General features: G+C 42.6%; 3 protein-coding genes across 3 annotated transcripts in view; all 3 read right to left on the bottom strand.

The window, feature by feature from the left end:
* The window catches only part of LOC308099625 (protein Wiz-like), a 44,983-nt gene extending 37,410 nt beyond the window's left edge, over positions 1-7,573 (bottom strand). The window contains exons 1-5 of the mRNA XM_080448363.1: positions 7,349-7,573; positions 5,536-5,703; positions 4,328-4,532; positions 1,539-1,614; positions 109-257 (exon numbers count right to left, since the gene is read on the bottom strand). Coding sequence (XP_080304489.1) covers positions 109-257; positions 1,539-1,614; positions 4,328-4,532; positions 5,536-5,622 — 517 coding nt within the window. The 5' untranslated portion in view covers positions 5,623-5,703; positions 7,349-7,573. The remainder of the gene's footprint in view (positions 1-108; positions 258-1,538; positions 1,615-4,327; positions 4,533-5,535; positions 5,704-7,348) is intronic.
* A 2,186-nt stretch (positions 7,574-9,759) lies between these two features.
* Positions 9,760-12,727, bottom strand: LOC308099624 (N-acetylmuramoyl-L-alanine amidase-like; the record flags this gene model as incomplete). Its single annotated transcript, XM_080448362.1, has 5 exons — positions 9,760-9,854; positions 10,013-10,308; positions 10,764-10,971; positions 11,970-12,114; positions 12,212-12,727. 5 exons carry the CDS (start codon positions 12,725-12,727, stop codon positions 9,760-9,762), a joined length of 1,260 nt encoding a protein of 419 aa, XP_080304488.1.
* A 304-nt stretch (positions 12,728-13,031) lies between these two features.
* Positions 13,032-16,348, bottom strand: LOC308099623 (tryptase-like; the record flags this gene model as incomplete). The annotated part of the gene is made up of 5 exons (XM_080448361.1): positions 13,032-13,331; positions 13,419-13,576; positions 15,387-15,691; positions 15,943-16,113; positions 16,338-16,348. 5 exons carry the CDS (start codon positions 16,346-16,348, stop codon positions 13,032-13,034), a joined length of 945 nt encoding a protein of 314 aa, XP_080304487.1.
* Positions 16,349-16,804: the final 456 nt, after the last annotated feature.

The raw sequence follows: 16,804 nt of genomic DNA, 5'->3' as shown, positions 1-16,804 counted from the left end.
TTGTGTGACGTTGTAGTATGATCTAGTAGGGTATTAATTTACAAAAAAAACATTTAAAAAAAGCAAACGATATACAAGAAGCTATAAAGTGTCAAGAATAGCACTTACGTTCCGTGGCGCTAAGCTGAGCTGCGTTTGGGTCCTCAGTGTGTGTGCTCCCATCGTTTTGGCTCTGTCCCTCCACAAGGCTGGGTTTGTCACTGTCACTACGGGAGGGCTGTAGTTTTTCAGGTGCTTGGTCACCCTCACTCTCCAGTCTGGAGATTCATAAAGGAAATAATTGTAAGGTCTAAATAATACCATCATACCAGGGCAATTACAGTAATCGTATTACTCATAATATGAGTATGTGTATGGGATTATATTATCATCACAATATTTCTAACATGTGGACTGCATAACTGGCCTAAAGGACATAAGAGTGTGCTTGTGACTGGAAGGTTGCTGGTTCAATCCCATGCACTGTCAGGAAAGGTCTTGGCTGGAAACTGAATAAGCAACACTGTTCCCTCCCTGTTGAAATGCACTTTGAGCAAGGAACTTAACCTAAGGTGCCCAGATGTCCCAGTTTGTCTAGGATTGTCCCGTTTCGGGGTGTCCTGAGTTCTGACAAATATCTGCAAAACTAACTAAATTATCCTGGTTTTCGATATCCATGTGTGTGTGTGTGTGTGTGTGTGTGTGTGTGTGTGTGTGTGTGTGTGTGTGTGTGTGTGTGTGTGTGTGTGTGTGTGTGTGTGTGTGTCTGTGTGTGTCTGTGTGTGTGCGCACGCACAAACGTGCACGTACATGAACATGAATATGTTAAGTTCATTTAAGTGTCCCGGATTGAGTGTTTGAAGATATTCATTCAAAACATTGATAAATGGTGGTCTAGGACGATCCAAAATCGGGATCGGGATTGGACCCCAAATCCCCACAAAGCATTTGCGAACCCACCAGGATGACTGGTTAAAATAAAGTTGCAGTCTGTGATCTCTCTGACAGCCTTTGATTGGTGTTTTGGGGTAAGACTTTCTTGCCAGCTCTGGATCTATTTTGTCCCCGTTGTTAAAGGTTCTGTAAGTGATATTTCTTGGTTAAAACAAAAACGTTTTGTTAAAAGGTTAAAGCTCTATCAAATTCTTATAGTAATCACTTGGAGTGTTTGTTCAGTAACAGCGGTCTCTCCAGCTCTTTAGTAAACAGAGAATACATTTTCAGGGTGGGTTACTAATTTCATCCGGTCAGGAGAGACAAAGAAAATTTATCAGCTTCTGTTCCCGTTCCAATTTTGTCTGCTCATTTATTTGTGTCATCGCTTGCAGTTTCACTTGTTGTTCCTGTATGCTCTATGAGTTCTCTCTCTTGATTGGATGTGGATGTGGATTTTATTTTTTTATTTTGTTTACTAGCTGGAGAGACCACAGTTACTGAACAAACACTATACAGCAGGATTACTAAGGGAATATAGAGCTATTTAACAGGTATTTGAACAAACAATATCACTTACAGCACCCAACAACAGCAGCCATCCACCTTTCCACAGCCCATCTCACCTGAGTCCAGAAGAGGGGGATCCTGGGCTGTGGGCAGCCAGGCCATGAGGGTTAGAAAAGTGCTGTAGCTCCTCATCTGACGCATGCATCACGGCACACAAACAAAACACAGTGAAACATACAGGACATGCTCAACATGTAGAGAAACACAGAGCTCACTGACTCATAGATACAGCAACATCCTCAGTGTATATTTAAAGGTACTGTAAAGTGATATTTTTGTTAAAATAAGTGTTAAAAAGCTCAATATTCTTTCTGATAGTAATCACTGCTATAGTAGAGTATTTGTTGCTGTCCGGCAAGAACCAGCTAACTCCATTTTGACGCTTTTGCATTTTTTTCCATAAACCAGGGCCATTGAACACCCTTTACGTCTGTGTGTTGGTAATAAAAATATTGAACCAATGAAAAGCATTAAAAAGCGCTTCTGACAAAACCAACTAACTCCATTGGATCCTCAAACTTTCTCTGACTGACTCCAGGCTCCACCCCCTTTTGACCTCCAACCTCATTGTGAGCTTGGAGGTCCATTCAGCTGTTCTTTAGCCTGGCTCCACCCCCTGAATCCTTTGCCTAGCATTCAGGGTCTGGTGACGCTTTCGAAGGCGGGTGTTCCTCGGTTGAAAATCTGTACGACGAATCGGGATCGGGACAATCCAGTATGAACCAATCGCGTTGGTTCATAGTGGAGTCCCACTTTGGCCACGCCCCCATCTCAGAACTCCGCTGCATTGAGAGGGCTTTCAGACTGAATAATGGAGTGAAACGAAATGAAAATTCAGGCTGAGTGTCAGGCTAGCTGTTCTTATCAATGATGAACAAAACCTCCAAACCCCATTTTTTTTTTTTTTCCTGAAACTTTAACATTTTGTAGTTAGCTGGTTCCTGCCGGACAGCAGAGATATAGTGTTTGTTCAGTAACAGGGGTCTATCAATGTCTCTAGTTCTTTAGTAAACACAAACAGAAAATACAAATTTCAGGTCAGGATACCAATTCTATCCAACAAGGAGAGAGATCGCATTCAGGAAACAGGATAAACAAGTGGAATTGGAGCAAAAATAAAAATGAGCAGACAAAATTGGAACTGGAACGCTGACAAATGGGCTCTTTTTCTCCTGATTGGTTGAAATTGGCATCTCACCTGAAAATGTATTTTGTGTTTACTAAAGAGCTGGAGAGACAGGGAGACCCCTGTTTCTGAACTAGTACAATGATTACTATCGGACTAATAGTGCTTTAACTTCTTAACACAAATCTTTTGTTTTAAAGAAAATTATCAGTTATAGCACATTTAAAGCAGTTGTAAGTGATTTGCTTTTGTGAAGATCTTTTCTCTCACGCTATCTTTCATTTCTCACACTACGTCACTTCCTCTTTCCCATGCTATCAGAACCTTTCATTCATGAGCACTCCTAGCCAATCAAACTCTTTCAATTTGCAGTCAGCCAGGATAATAATCAGGCGATTGACTCCGTTTTACAAAATCACTGCCTATGAACCTGTCATTCTCTTTTCAGACCGTGCAACACACCTCCTACCCCAGCTCGCCATTGTTTGTTTGTTATGCTTTCAACTTGATCTTTCCTTCCTGCAATATTTTGATAGCAATCATTGCTATAGAATGTATTATTCAATAACATAGGTCTCTCTGGCTGTTTAGTGAACAGAAGATATATTTTTTTGGTCGAGATACCAATGTTATCCAATGAGGAGAGAGAACCCCACAAATATCATTTATCAGCTTAATTGTTTTGGTATTCCAATTCAAATTTAGTTTGCTTATTTTTCTTTTCTTTTTTTCCCCATCATTTCCAATTTAACTTGTTTGTCCTGTAGGCTATATGAGTTCCTTCTCCTGATTGGATGAAATTGGAATCCTGACCTGGATGTATTTTCTGTTTACTAAAGAGATGGTGAGAAGGGGAGACCCCATTTCTATAACAAACACTCGATACCAATGATTATAGAGCTGGGTATATAGAGCTATTTACCATTTACTTTCACAGAAAATAAATATCACACCACCAATAACTCAGATAATAGTTACGGGTCCATTTGGTTCCATTTGTACATTCTCAGATAAAAACTGAAGATATTGTATTGTGTATAGGCTGAATAATATTTAAAACCACGTCCAACGGACAACAGTGGTATACAGTAGCAACAATAACAAGTTAACAATTTGTTAAAACAAACTGGTAATCGTGAAACGGCACCACATATTTGTTAGGTTAAGTCTGGTTTAGCCAGATGATCTGACTTCTACACCTACTGCTACATCTGGGGAAATCTAAATTCAATACGGTAGGGCTGAAAATGTCACAATTTCATGTTTTAACATGTTTTAAGCTTTTCGCCTATAATGACATGCCTAGGGATTGATTAATAATTGATTATTTTATTAAATTATAGATACTTTTTTTATAATCAATTAAATAGATTATTTTATTTCACTGTTGCACCCGTCTATGGGTTAGAACGGCTGTGAGAACGGCCACTAACAAACGTTGCACACCCACTGCTTTGAAAACATCACATACTGTATGAAGGATCGCCCTAAAGTCCTTGCATTGGTGCATTATTCATTTGTATCTAAATTTTTGACCCTACAGTACGTTGAATTTAGATGTCTAGACATATCACAAGGTGGAGATCTCTGATCTTCTGGCTACGCAAGAGATGATCAGTGCCACACTAGCCATAAGGAAAACAAGCCCTGAACCCGCAGGGTCAAATAATCTGGGTTTTAAATTGCTATTAAGCCTGTTAGTATTAAGTTTGTTGTTACCATCTAATGTTTCTTTCTCAGAGTCAGAGTCCCAGGCGAGGGAGGATGGAAAGGCTGAGGGTCTGAATGTCCTCTGTGCAGTCCTCCCTGGATCTGGCCTGGCCAGGGGTCCCTTGGTCTGCTCCAAGACCCCATCTCCGCTGTCGGACCACGGGCTTCTGCTGCGCATCAGCTCCTCTCCCCCGTTTGGAGAACATGATGCCTGCTGCTGACAATTGAAAAGCTTTTAACCATGGCTTTGCCTGCATGGGCGATGATGATGAAGACAAAAAAGGGCCTGCGTAATTGATTATCAATTACATAATTAGCTATTTCACAAAGCCTCTATTTTTTTTAAAATTTAGAGTAGCCAATTATTTTTACACCTTTTTTCTCCCCAATTTAGTTGTTATGCCAATTGATTCCTCCCCACACGCATTTCTCGGTGTTGTCACTGCTGTTATATCCTCACCTGCCCCCCACCGGGGGGATAGGGCCTTCGTCCTACTCCTCCCGCCCAACACTCCCTCCTGACAGGTGCTGCCCCAGCCGCAGGAGTACATGCAATGACCAATATCACCCTCCCTGTCCGGCTTCCCTCCCCAGAACACGGGCCAATTGTGTTTGCATAGACACTCGACAAAGCCAGATGCACCAGGGTGGATTCGAACCCACAACCTCTGTGGTGGTGGGCAGGGACTTTACCACTGCACCACCCGAGCGCCCCCATTATGATTTATATATCGTTGATGTCGGGCAGAACCCTTGTACTGTATCTCCACATTTCAACTTTTTATGTTTTTTGTTTTGTTTTTCTTCCCCATAAATTAATGCCCATCTTCGTCAAACAAGTGTGTCATGAAAAAGTAGCTGAAATAGCTGATCTACAAGCTTGTAGATCGGCTAGATTTCTGAAATGTTTTGAAAGTGAAAGTGGTTACGTTTGTTTGTGAATTTCATAAATATTAAACCACTGGAAAGTATTTACAAGAGCTTGTGACTAAATAATAACTATATTTTGAAATACAGGTTCCTGCCCGAAGAAAAGTAAATCAGATTAGAATGACACAGTGCCTATAATGTCTATAACCCCTGATAAAAAAAAAAAAGGGTATCAAACAGGGGTCCGTGGTCAAATGCATATGAAACTGGGGGTCCATGAAATTAAAAAGATTGAAAATCACTGTGGAGACTCAATCAATGGCCTCATGCCTAGATTTCCACCGTACCTGTAATGTGTGATTTTGGGTGGTAGGGGTGGAGGGTGGGGGCCCATAGTTGGTCCCTGGGGTGAGGGGCTCCCCCTCCGGCTCCATGGTCCCCCCAGAGCACACAGTATGGGGGTCCCCACAGGTGAACAGTTCGCCTACATCTTTCAGTGCCCTCTTCTTCCACTGCTGGGGTACAAACACGCACGAATGCACACACACACACACACACACACACACACACACACACACACACACACACACACACACACACACACACACACACACACACACACACACACACACACACACACACACACACACACACACACACACACACACTGGCAATTTAGAGGTGTCAGCTGTGGGGTAGGGGGTCATACCTCATTAAATTCAGGGTTAAGGGTCTTTTTACACACACACACACACACACACACACACACACACACACACACACACACACACACACACGCAGAGGCACAAGTGTTTCTTCTTAGTTGAAAGGTTTCATGTGACTTCATGAGAACATAATCTAATCAGTATACATAGTACATATATAAATAGGCTATATGTGTATGTGTGTATATATATATGTATATATATATATAGTCGCAGGGTCTGGGCAGGGTCCTTGCGGGGGTTCCAGGGGGTCCCCAGATCCAACCACCAAATGGACCGTTAGAAGTCTGTAACTCCGAGAGTGTAGGCTACGAGTTATGGGGGCGTCCGTAGACTAAACACATAGCAAACTGGGGGGTCCTTGAAATTAAAAAAGTTTGAGAACCACTGACATAAATCACAAGATCAGAGCTATTTGCCTCTTCTTAAATACAGGGGCTGGTAGTGTCATAACCGTGTCATTTCAGGGAATAAGAGTGAGACATTTATGCACAGCAGTGGTGTCCAGAATTAAAAAATTACTTGAGTAAAAGTACAAAAGTGTTGGTATCAAAATGTACTTAAAGTACCAAAAGTAAAAGTACTCATTATGCAGAATGTCCCATTTCACAAGTTCAAAATGTATACACATTTTTTTTAAATAGCAGATCTACAAGCTCACAATGCCTGGAGATGTCCAGGCATTGTGAGCTTGTAGATCGGCTATTTTCAAATGGCCAAAATGTATATAGGGCTGAAATGGTTAATGTTTTGTAATAATAATCAAAATCTACAAAGTAACTAGTAACTAAAGTTTTCAAATAATTGTAGTGGAGTAAAAGTATAATATTTGCCTCTGAGATGTATGGAGTAGAAGTAAAAATACTGAAACTCGTGTAATGTAGATATACCTCAAAACAATGAGTACAGTACTGAGTAAATACTTAGTTACTTTACACCACTGGACATATCTGACCAGATTTGAGCACGGTCTGACCTATATTTTCTCATTCTCAACATGCCTGGTCGGGTGTTCAAGTGCAAATGAAATAGGTCGCTCAAATGGTTACATAAATAAAAGTGTCCTTTATCACATCCAGGCCCATGCCCTCTCTCGCTGCCCCTGTGGAAAGGAAAGCATGATCGGGACACATCAAGGTGTCCTATAAGCCAGGGGCTGCCCTCTTATTATTATTGGAAGGACGTGGCTGCTGCCGATCGATTCATCAGCTGACCCGTTGCAAGAACGTAGCAAATATGAAATGCTTTTCAAACCATTAAAACGCCCATAACCGATGTTTATTATTTTCCCCCCATCTCTCTGAGGGATAGAGAAAAAAAAGGAGAGGAAGTAAAAAAATGTAAAAAAAAAAAAGAGAGAGAGAGAGAGAGAGAGAGAGAGAGAGAGAGAGAGAGAGAGAGACTTTTTTTTTTTTTTTTTTTTGCAAATACTCACAGAAATCGGCCTGGCTTTTGCGGATCGCAGTAAAAAAAATGCTTGTTTGTTTTATGCAGCGTCTGTCATCATGCCTGCAGACGCGCAGCCTCTCAGACGCGGCATGCTGCGGGCGGACTTGTGATCAAGGTCTCCGGCGTGCGTTAACTTGGTCTGATCGGGTTGCTCAGGTTCCTGCATGGAATCATGGATCTGTGTCCCGTGAAGAGGATGCCAGCCACTAGGACTCCATGTTATTTGGCTTGCAGGGCACGCCACGGCTGTGCGTACGTAACGTCAGAGAGAGGTGGGGGGGGGGGGGTGTTAAAGACCCACCACGGCCAAGTTCAAGGAAGGTTTTATTTCTTATATGTCTTAATAGGCTGCTCATTGCTTTAGCGGCTAGCCTATGTATTTACACCGAAATGGGATAGCCTATTTTGTGAATGTAGTAGCCTACAAGCAGTGGCGATATAGTTGGGGGGGCACTTGCCCTCCCCGATTGGCCAGACCAGTTCTGATATATTGATTTTAAAAATAAATAAATAATCATAATGTTTTTTTGTTTGTTTTTTTTTGTTTTTTTTTAGTTCACAAATGGATTTGTCATTTGCATACAAGTGGCGGCTACTGTAAATAGATTGTGTATGTAAATGAAAGCCTGCCTGGTCGGATACTTATAATAGGCGTTAATAAGGTGACCACCACCATGGAGCTCTCTCTGATCTCTGCTCTCTGCCCGTTAGGAGTTAATGAGCATAGTTATTTCCTCTGAAAACCGATTAAACTATAAGGATCTATCACCATGACATGTAGATAACATGTAGGCTAAGCAAGCTGTGACACTTACATGGAATGTTACATTATTACTATTAGTTAGGCTACATTGTTTGTTTTGCTTACTTTGCAACTGTCTGCTAGTTTAATTGTTTTATTGGCTTAAGTAGGCTACTTTGCAGATGGAGTAGGCTAGCGTTTTTATTTAGTGTTCATAATATGTTTATAGGATGACGTATTTGCACTGTATTAGCCATACTGGTGACAGTAGATTAATAGTGTTGTCTATTGTTGACAATGTGTTGATCTGTGAGCCACCCACCTGCTATTTACAGATAACTGCCACATAATTATCTGTAGCCTATGCTCCACTCAGTTCCTTATTCAACTCTCTGGTATAAAGGATTCTCTGGCTGGTATATATTATTTCCATTATGTACCAAGTTAACCATACCATAGTAACCATACTGTGCACTTCCTCACAGATGGTGTTTTTTTTGTGTGTCCCCCCAGACAAAATCCCCCCTCCTGACAAGAGGCTAAAATATACAAGCAAACTTGACGATATTTATTTGACAAAACTGTTGAAGTGTCCTGGTTGATTAGCATGGCAACGACACTTAAAATCAGCGTGCCCTACATGTAAAATAATTCAGTTGGATTGTGATATAGCTAATAGGCTATATTAATTAGAGATCAATGTGTAATTAATAAACTAATTAAATACATTCCTAGGCTATAATAATAGCCTAGTAATAATGAATAGTAATAATAATCATAATAATAAACCCCTGATCAGTGTTTGGTGTGAAAAGAGTTGATTTGTTTTTAATCAATTCACAATTTCACAATTTTCTCAATACTGGAAATCTTGCCATGCAGATTAGGCTACTGCTCAATTGAATGCACATGGTGCCCTCTAGTGGCTGCTAGACGAAATTGTTTCATGTCATGGTGCCTCCAAAGTATACAACCTTTTACAAGATTTTATTTTATTGTATTTTATTTTGATCTCTTTTAGCCCATCGGCTAATCTTCCAGTCCACATAAAAGCAAAAACATAACATTTCAGCATGCAATAATTATAAAAACAACAGCCAAGTATTACACTATAGACATCAAAATACAACTCTACACACACGCACGCACATGCGCCCATACAATACACATACCAATCAATAATACCAATAATATATCCTACATCCTAATAATACATAATTATTTCATACAGAGGGATGTCATGAATGCGAGTGAGACAGCATATTAGAAAACAGCAGTGACACCAATATTTCATATTTGATAATGTATTCATATTTATATAAGGCTCTTCATGTGGTGAAGCAGGTTTGTCATTCATTGACTTCCTGTCAAAACAAAACACAAAAACAAATCAGGAATGCATACATGCCCAATAGATAAACTAACAGCACAAGATGATCCTTTTAGTATGCAGGGGCTCCCGATCTTTTTCAGCTTGAGACCCAAAAGAGAAATGTGGTTGTCTGATTGACTGATAGATGAATCACTTATGCCCTATTTCAGAAATAGTGAAAAATAGCTGATGTACAGTACAAGCTCACAATGTGCCGCTATGCCACACGTTACAAAGCATTTTTAAAAACATGTTTATATAAGTATATGACTTACTTCTTGACTTAATCCTCTTTACCCAAGGGCACAGGGCGTGAGCTCTCCATCTCACTCTCTTCTGGGTATGGGCTTCTGTTTCCTTCCAGCTCACTCCAATGTTCTTTAAAGTATAAAGTTTATAGGACACATTAAAAAGGGGATATTCACTCGTGACAACCCATAAAAACGGTTGCTTGATTTAAAAAATGGTCCAGACCCATCGTTTGGGATCCGCTAATACAAATGATAGCCATATTCACAGACAGTCTCTCAACTCACCCAAATGCCCCCAGTCTCTGATCTCTCTGCTGAGAGCGTCCCCTGGACAGGAGGACGTTTTCTCAACCTGTCTGTGACCCTGAATGGTGAAGTTGGCCACCAGCTGACCGCCACTGACGGCACAGGATGTCAGACGGTCTCTCACCAGCTCCATGGCATGCTGGGAAGGCAGGCTGGAGGAATAGTCACCGATGAACGAAACCCCGTAGCCTTTGCTGTCGTGGCCTTTGGTGTGGTCACCTTGCCAATCCCATCCTCTCCCCTCGTATATATAACCATCAGCACCGGCAACAAAGCTTAAGGGAGACACGAGTGTTTTGAACAGAAGAAAACAAATCTTAAAGAGCGAACGAAACTTTTGAGAGTAAAACTGAAGATTTACCTAGATTATTACAATTTTAACATTCACAAGATCCATAATAAAAAATATTAAACTCAAACCGATGAATGCGCAGTAACGTATTCACTATATTCTATCTCCCTGGTTCTCAATGTGAAGTGTGGGGACCCCCAGGGGTCCTTAACGGGGTTCCCCTGCTAAATGATTGATAGTTACTGTAGGAACCAAATGGACACTTGCAGGTCTGCAACTCTGAGAATGTATAAATGGTTCCAAATGGACCCAGTGTGAAATGAACACTGAGGATTTTACAGTGCATATTGGGGTCCCAGAGATAGAAACTGTATCAAATAGGGGTCCGTGGCTTAATGCATAGCAAACTGGGGGTCCTTGACATTGAAAAGTTTATACCTGTATCCAATGTCCTTGCTACCGCGGTCCCGATGGAAACGCTGCATGGCCCTCATGTCAGCAGAACACTGTTCAAAGGTCAGACAGGGCTGGCTGGGTGTAGAGGTGTGGTGGATGTAAACGAAGGCCAGAGGGAGGGACAGGGGCGTCTTGGTCCTTCTGTAGGGCTCTGCGCCCCACATACACCGTGGAATGATGGCTGGGCAGTCTGTGATGAGAAGGGCACACACACACACACACCCACACCCACACCCACACACACACACACACACACACACACACGCGCGCGCGAGCACGCACACACACACACACACACACACACACACACACACACACACACACACACACACACACACACACACACACACACACACACACACACACACACACACACACACACACACACACACACACACACACACACACACACACACACACACACACACACACACACACACACACAGGAAGATATGTTAAGAATGTCTGGAGCAATATATTCTACGTCAGATCTACAGTATCATAGCCTTGAGTCAGACTTAACCACTGAAGCCCGATATACTTTGTTGTACCACGAATAGCAAAAGTAGCTCAAGAAATGGCTCAATCTGCTATTTTAACTATTTCTTATGACATTTTAAAAATTATTTTTGTTTTATATTATGGTATTTATTTACTCCTCTGCTGTGACACCTGACCTACAGTACATGCAACTTGGTTGCTTTAAGCCTAGCTTTGACCCTGTAAAACCTCAGAGCTATTATACCCTACAAAGCCTAAGTTCAATACTGTGTGTCAAACTGATAAAAACGTCTTTAAAGTATTTCAACTTGGCCAGCCAAATGGGTTATACTGTAGGTCTATACGCGATACTGCACTCACTGTTTATCCCCAAAAACCACGACGGATGATTTGACCTTTGACCCAAATAAATAACTATACTTTGACCAAAAATGTATTTACTGCACTCAGCCTTTGTAGGGCAGTAGCTATAGTTTATTCAAAGAACAATGTAACTTTAAATGTATCATTATCTCAGGTCTGGTTTGGCCTACTGCTTTGCTCACAATTCTGTCTCTTTAGCATTTGTTTGGATTAACTTTGCTAACTGCCTCCAGTCAGACTTCAAGTTGTAACTGACTTGGACTTTTCTACTGTCTGACTTCAATAAACACAGTGTAAGGCACATCATTGTGGTCTGTTACTAACCCAAGTATTTGTGGACGAATTCTTTCATCCCCTTGTCCACCACAACGCTCAGGATGTGTGTCGGAAATTTGTTCCGCAGGTTAATCCGGACATTTCTCTTCAGGTTGGAAGATGTGTCCAACTCTCGTAATTTCTCCCTGCGATGCTGGCTGACGAGGCGCGGAGCGGTGTCAGTAGTATGAGCTCAGCAGGCTGCTCAGTTTGACAGGAGGACCTCCGGACTGGGCGACCGCCATCCCTACAATAACACCATCCATACCTCCATTGACCATGGCGGTAGTAATGCGGGAGATCGGACCAGAAAGCCTGAAATTGACAGGTGTAGAGATGCTGTCCCAGCAGCCATCAGGGCCCAGGCGCTGGGAGTTGACAGACTTATTGAAGTCCCTGAAAGAGAGAGCCAGGTCTCTAGCCAGCGTGAGGTGGTACAGACCTTTAACATGGCCCGTAATCTTGGAGAGGAGCCCGACTTCGATGCCCAGGAGGAGGGGACTGAGGGCCACTGTGGTTCCATCTGAAGTCAGGACCACTCCCTCTTCTCTGCCATCCTCGGTCACCGTGTGACGTATAGCCCTGCCAAAGTAATCTGAGAGACCAGCCTCCATCACGGCTCCATCAGAGGACGCCTTACCAAGGTAGGATTGAATGAATCCGTCCGTCAGACCAGCTGCCCTGCGTAGGCTCTGCAGCACAGCGATGGGCTCTAGCCCCGGGTTGGCCTCCTCCAGTTGCTTTATGGCCTTGATGAACTCATTCATGTGCCAGTTACTGGGCAAAGCTAAGAGATGAACAATGACAAAACATTACTGACATGATTTGATTTGTAAAGTCATACAACAGTGTTGCGTGGTGAAAATAGCCGATCTACAAGCACAATGCGTTGCAGACATGATGTGTTATGAGCTTATAGATCGGCTATTTTCCAGCATGAAACAACTCAGTCTGACAGCTCTCTAATGCAAGGCTACTTATTCTATCCATAAGTAAGTTGCGCAATTCCTAAACTCTAGAGTCTAGAATTGCTATACAGTAATTGCTTTTTTCATGTGGTGATTTAGGCCGTTACAGCCACTCACATTTGGCAGTGGTTGTAGGAGGTATGGTGGTGGTAGGTGGAGTTGTTACGACTGCTGGCAGGCCAGAACAGGTGACGCTGAGGTCACTGTCAATCCCAGAGGAGGTGAAGGTGATAAATCCTGGCTGGTCGCTGCTGATTTGACTGTTGATCCAAGACTGGTACTGAGACACTCTGGCGTAGACTCCAGGACAATTAGGCCTGGCACAACCATAACCCCAGCTCACAATTCCAGACTGAATCCATTGAGAACCCTGTTTAATCACCATTGGGCCTCCCGAATCTCCCTTCAGGGAAAACATACAGCATTTTAAAAGAATGAAAGCTTAGCATGAAGAAATTCTTGCAGAGAACACAACCATTCAAATGATCACCTGACATGAGTCCTTCCCTCCAGCACTAAGTCCAGCACAGATCATATTGTCAGTGATGGAGCCCACTCCATACAGTGGAGTGTAGTTGCAGTTACACTGTCTGTTCCCCACCACTGGAACCTTCACCTCCTGGAGGTTTTGTGGGGCTGGGAGGTCAACTAGGGAGACACAAATGTATTTTCATGAGTAAGACTTACCCAAGCCCCAAGAACCCAGTGTTTGCATTGAAGCGCATTGGACATGCTGGCCATTCATAGGTACTGAAGCTTAAAACGGCTGGGGCCACTGTACATGAACGAGCGAAAACGGTTTCGATCAATGGGCTCGACTCACAAGCTTGCGCACAGGGCTGCGCACCTCTGTGACGCAAAACACGTCACCTCTGTGACGCAAAACACGTCACCTCTGTGACGCAAAACGTGTCACAGTGGCCCCAAATAGGCTACGCCCATCACATTTTCCAACCCGGAAGAAGGGGTGATTTCGCCTCATGCACTGGGTGAGCAACTCAATGCAAGTGGATCGGAGGGAATATCCGGTGCCCTCTCTATTATTTTTTACTCTATGGACTTACCAAATATAAATATATAAAAACAAATTACAGTCAATTGAGCGTCCTTCCTCATTTGAACACATCTCCCATCCCCTTTTTACAATCTGTACTGCACCTCAATTTATATCTATCAGCTAGGCCGGATGCCTAGACTATGTTTTTGCCCCTGTCCGTCCATCCGTGTGTCCGTCCATGTGTGTGTGTGTGTTTGTGAACAGCTAGCCAAGTCGGCCAAGGAAGAACCTCATCTGCTCCACCAGGAGGCTAACATTTTTTTAAAATACTGCTCCTACAAATTTTGTCCAAACGTTACGCAAATCGCATTATCTCTATAGTCATGTGATCAAAACGTACCCGTACAATTTTTCATATTCCATCCTGATTGGCTAGGATTCGCTTCCAAAGTTTGCAGGAGTGGCCCGTTTTGAACAAAATGCCACAAATCAAAAAGTGAAGTTTGCATGTTCTTCCCATGTCTCTCAGGGTAGCTAATACCCTCACAAAAACATGCAGTAATCCTGGTCGCTATACAGCCTCCCCCATGACAGCCGGGGCGCCTGATGGAGGGGAAAGGAACTGGTTGGAATAACGTGCTCCTTCCACACGCTACGTCTAACCCGGGAACCTCCTCCCTGTCGGGTGATAAGAAGCGGCTTGCTAGCTCTCATGCATTGAAGGAGGCATGAGCTCGGCTCTATAGGCTCTCCCTAGGCTGGCAGAGGGAGTGTAGCGCCCAGGATTACATAGGTAATTTGCACTGGGTGAAAAAAATGGGTTACAAAATCGAAGAAAAGAAAGAAATGTCGCCCAACATTTTTCAAATCAGCCTCATGATGGCACTATAACAGGCCAGACGTTTTGGCCTATAACTCTTGAACTGTTGGTCATACAAAAAAAAAATTCCTTGGATCATTACGCAACTCCCAAATAGGCCATGCCCATTTCCACACTATTTTGCGCTTTCTTTGCAAAACACAGTTTTTGCTAATACTCCTACCGATTTTTTCCAAACTTTGGTACACCTTATCTCTGTTCATGTAATCAAGATGTGTCTGTCTGACTATGATTGGCTTTCAAAGTTAGGAGGGGCCGTTTTGCATGACGTGCCACAAACACCGCTGGACTGATCGGCGGGAAACTTTGCACTCTGGAACACATTACTCTTATTACCCAGATCACTCAATTGGCTCCTATACAGAATTGTACAAGGCTTTAAATGTTGTAGCTCCTAAATACATCTGCACTACACAGATCATCAGGCAATGCGTGCGTGCGTGCGTGCGTGTGTGTGGTCGTGGCTGTAGGTTCTATTATCTGTTTGTAATATGGTTTGTTATTTTGTTTACATGAAGTACATTGAGTGCACCTTTAAATGCTGCAATGAAATGGACTTGTCTTGACTTTATTACACTCACCTCCAGATTCTTTGGATTCTTCGATGTCGCCCCAGCCAGTGAGCCAGCTGCCGATGCCGCTGTGGAAGGAGCTCCCAGATGCTGCCAGGCAGACTGGTTGGATATTGTTGGTAAAAGTCACCGGTGAGGAAAGTTTAAGAAGAGCAATATCATTATCATCTTCTATGGTTTTGTTGTAGTCGGGGTGACGGATGATCTGGGTAACCGTCCGAGAGTCTTTGTCTTCTGTCCAAGAGACTTCGTTAGTGTTGACTAATTGTTTAATCTGGCGACCCAGATAAACAACAACACCAGAGGAGTTGTTACTAGGAATAAAGAAAAAAGAACAATCCATAATGAGCACCATGTTATTAAATTATTCACATGAAATGGAAAGTAGCAGATCTTTTGCAGTGATGGACAGTAGCGAAGTACATTTTCTCGAATATGTATATTTTCTCGAATATGTATATATATGTTTACTTCACTCGCAGTTGAGTAATATGTGACCAGGAGCATCTACTGAATATTTTGATTCAAGAACTGGTGTTGAGTACTTTGTCCATCATGCACTGACCTATCGAAACAGTGAGCAGCTGTCAGCACCCATTCCTTGTTAATAAGAGATCCACCGCAGAGGTAATCACCATGAATACTGGCCATCCAGGGCCAGCTCCCTGCAGGAGCATCCTCACCTCCAACTACCCTGGTTTTCGGAGGAGGCGGTATCTTGGTGTTCAGAGGAGCCCTGCCACACACTGAGAGAAATACAACCGTCAATTGATGGGTGGCAAAGCCAACAAAGTAATACTTACTTTATTCTTTGTCGTACGACGGTGTCGTGCGCTGAAAATAGGCCATCTACAAGCCCATAACACCTAGCAGTTTGTAGGTCGGCTATTTTGTAGAATGGCTATATTTTGTAGATCAGCCTTGGTTAGTAGATCGGCATTTTTTTATGCTTTGTCGTACCTTAGAATCATTATTTAGGAAGGTAAAAAACAATTAAATAAAATTTACTTACCATTTAGTTGTGACTGAGCACCTGAAAAAAGGAATGGAAATAAACTGTTAAAATAACAAATTGAGATAATTTGAGAAACGCATCTTAGTTATAGAGTTACTGTATATTATTATTCTTCCGGGCCGCTATAAGCGAAGATTATGTTTTCACCCTGTACGTGTGTGTGTGTGTGTGTGTGTGTGTGTGTGTGTGTGTGTGTGTGTGTGTGTGTGTGTGTGTGTGTGTGTGTGTGTGTGTGTGTGTGTGTGTGTGTGTGTGTGTGTGTGTGTGTGTGTGTGTGTGTGTGTGTGTGTGTGTGTGTGTGTGTGTGTGTGTGTGTGTGTGTGTACACTGTACTGTAGTAATTAAAACGGGTCATGTAAACTTGCATGTTTGGAATTGGAACGGCTGAAATCAATAATATATCAGTGTTCGT

Source organism: Gymnoscopelus braueri (assembly GCF_963280865.1).
Source record: "Gymnoscopelus braueri genome assembly, chromosome: 13".
Taxonomy (NCBI): Eukaryota; Metazoa; Chordata; class Actinopteri; order Myctophiformes; family Myctophidae; genus Gymnoscopelus; species Gymnoscopelus braueri.
This window is presented reverse-complemented; position numbering and strand designations above follow the sequence as displayed.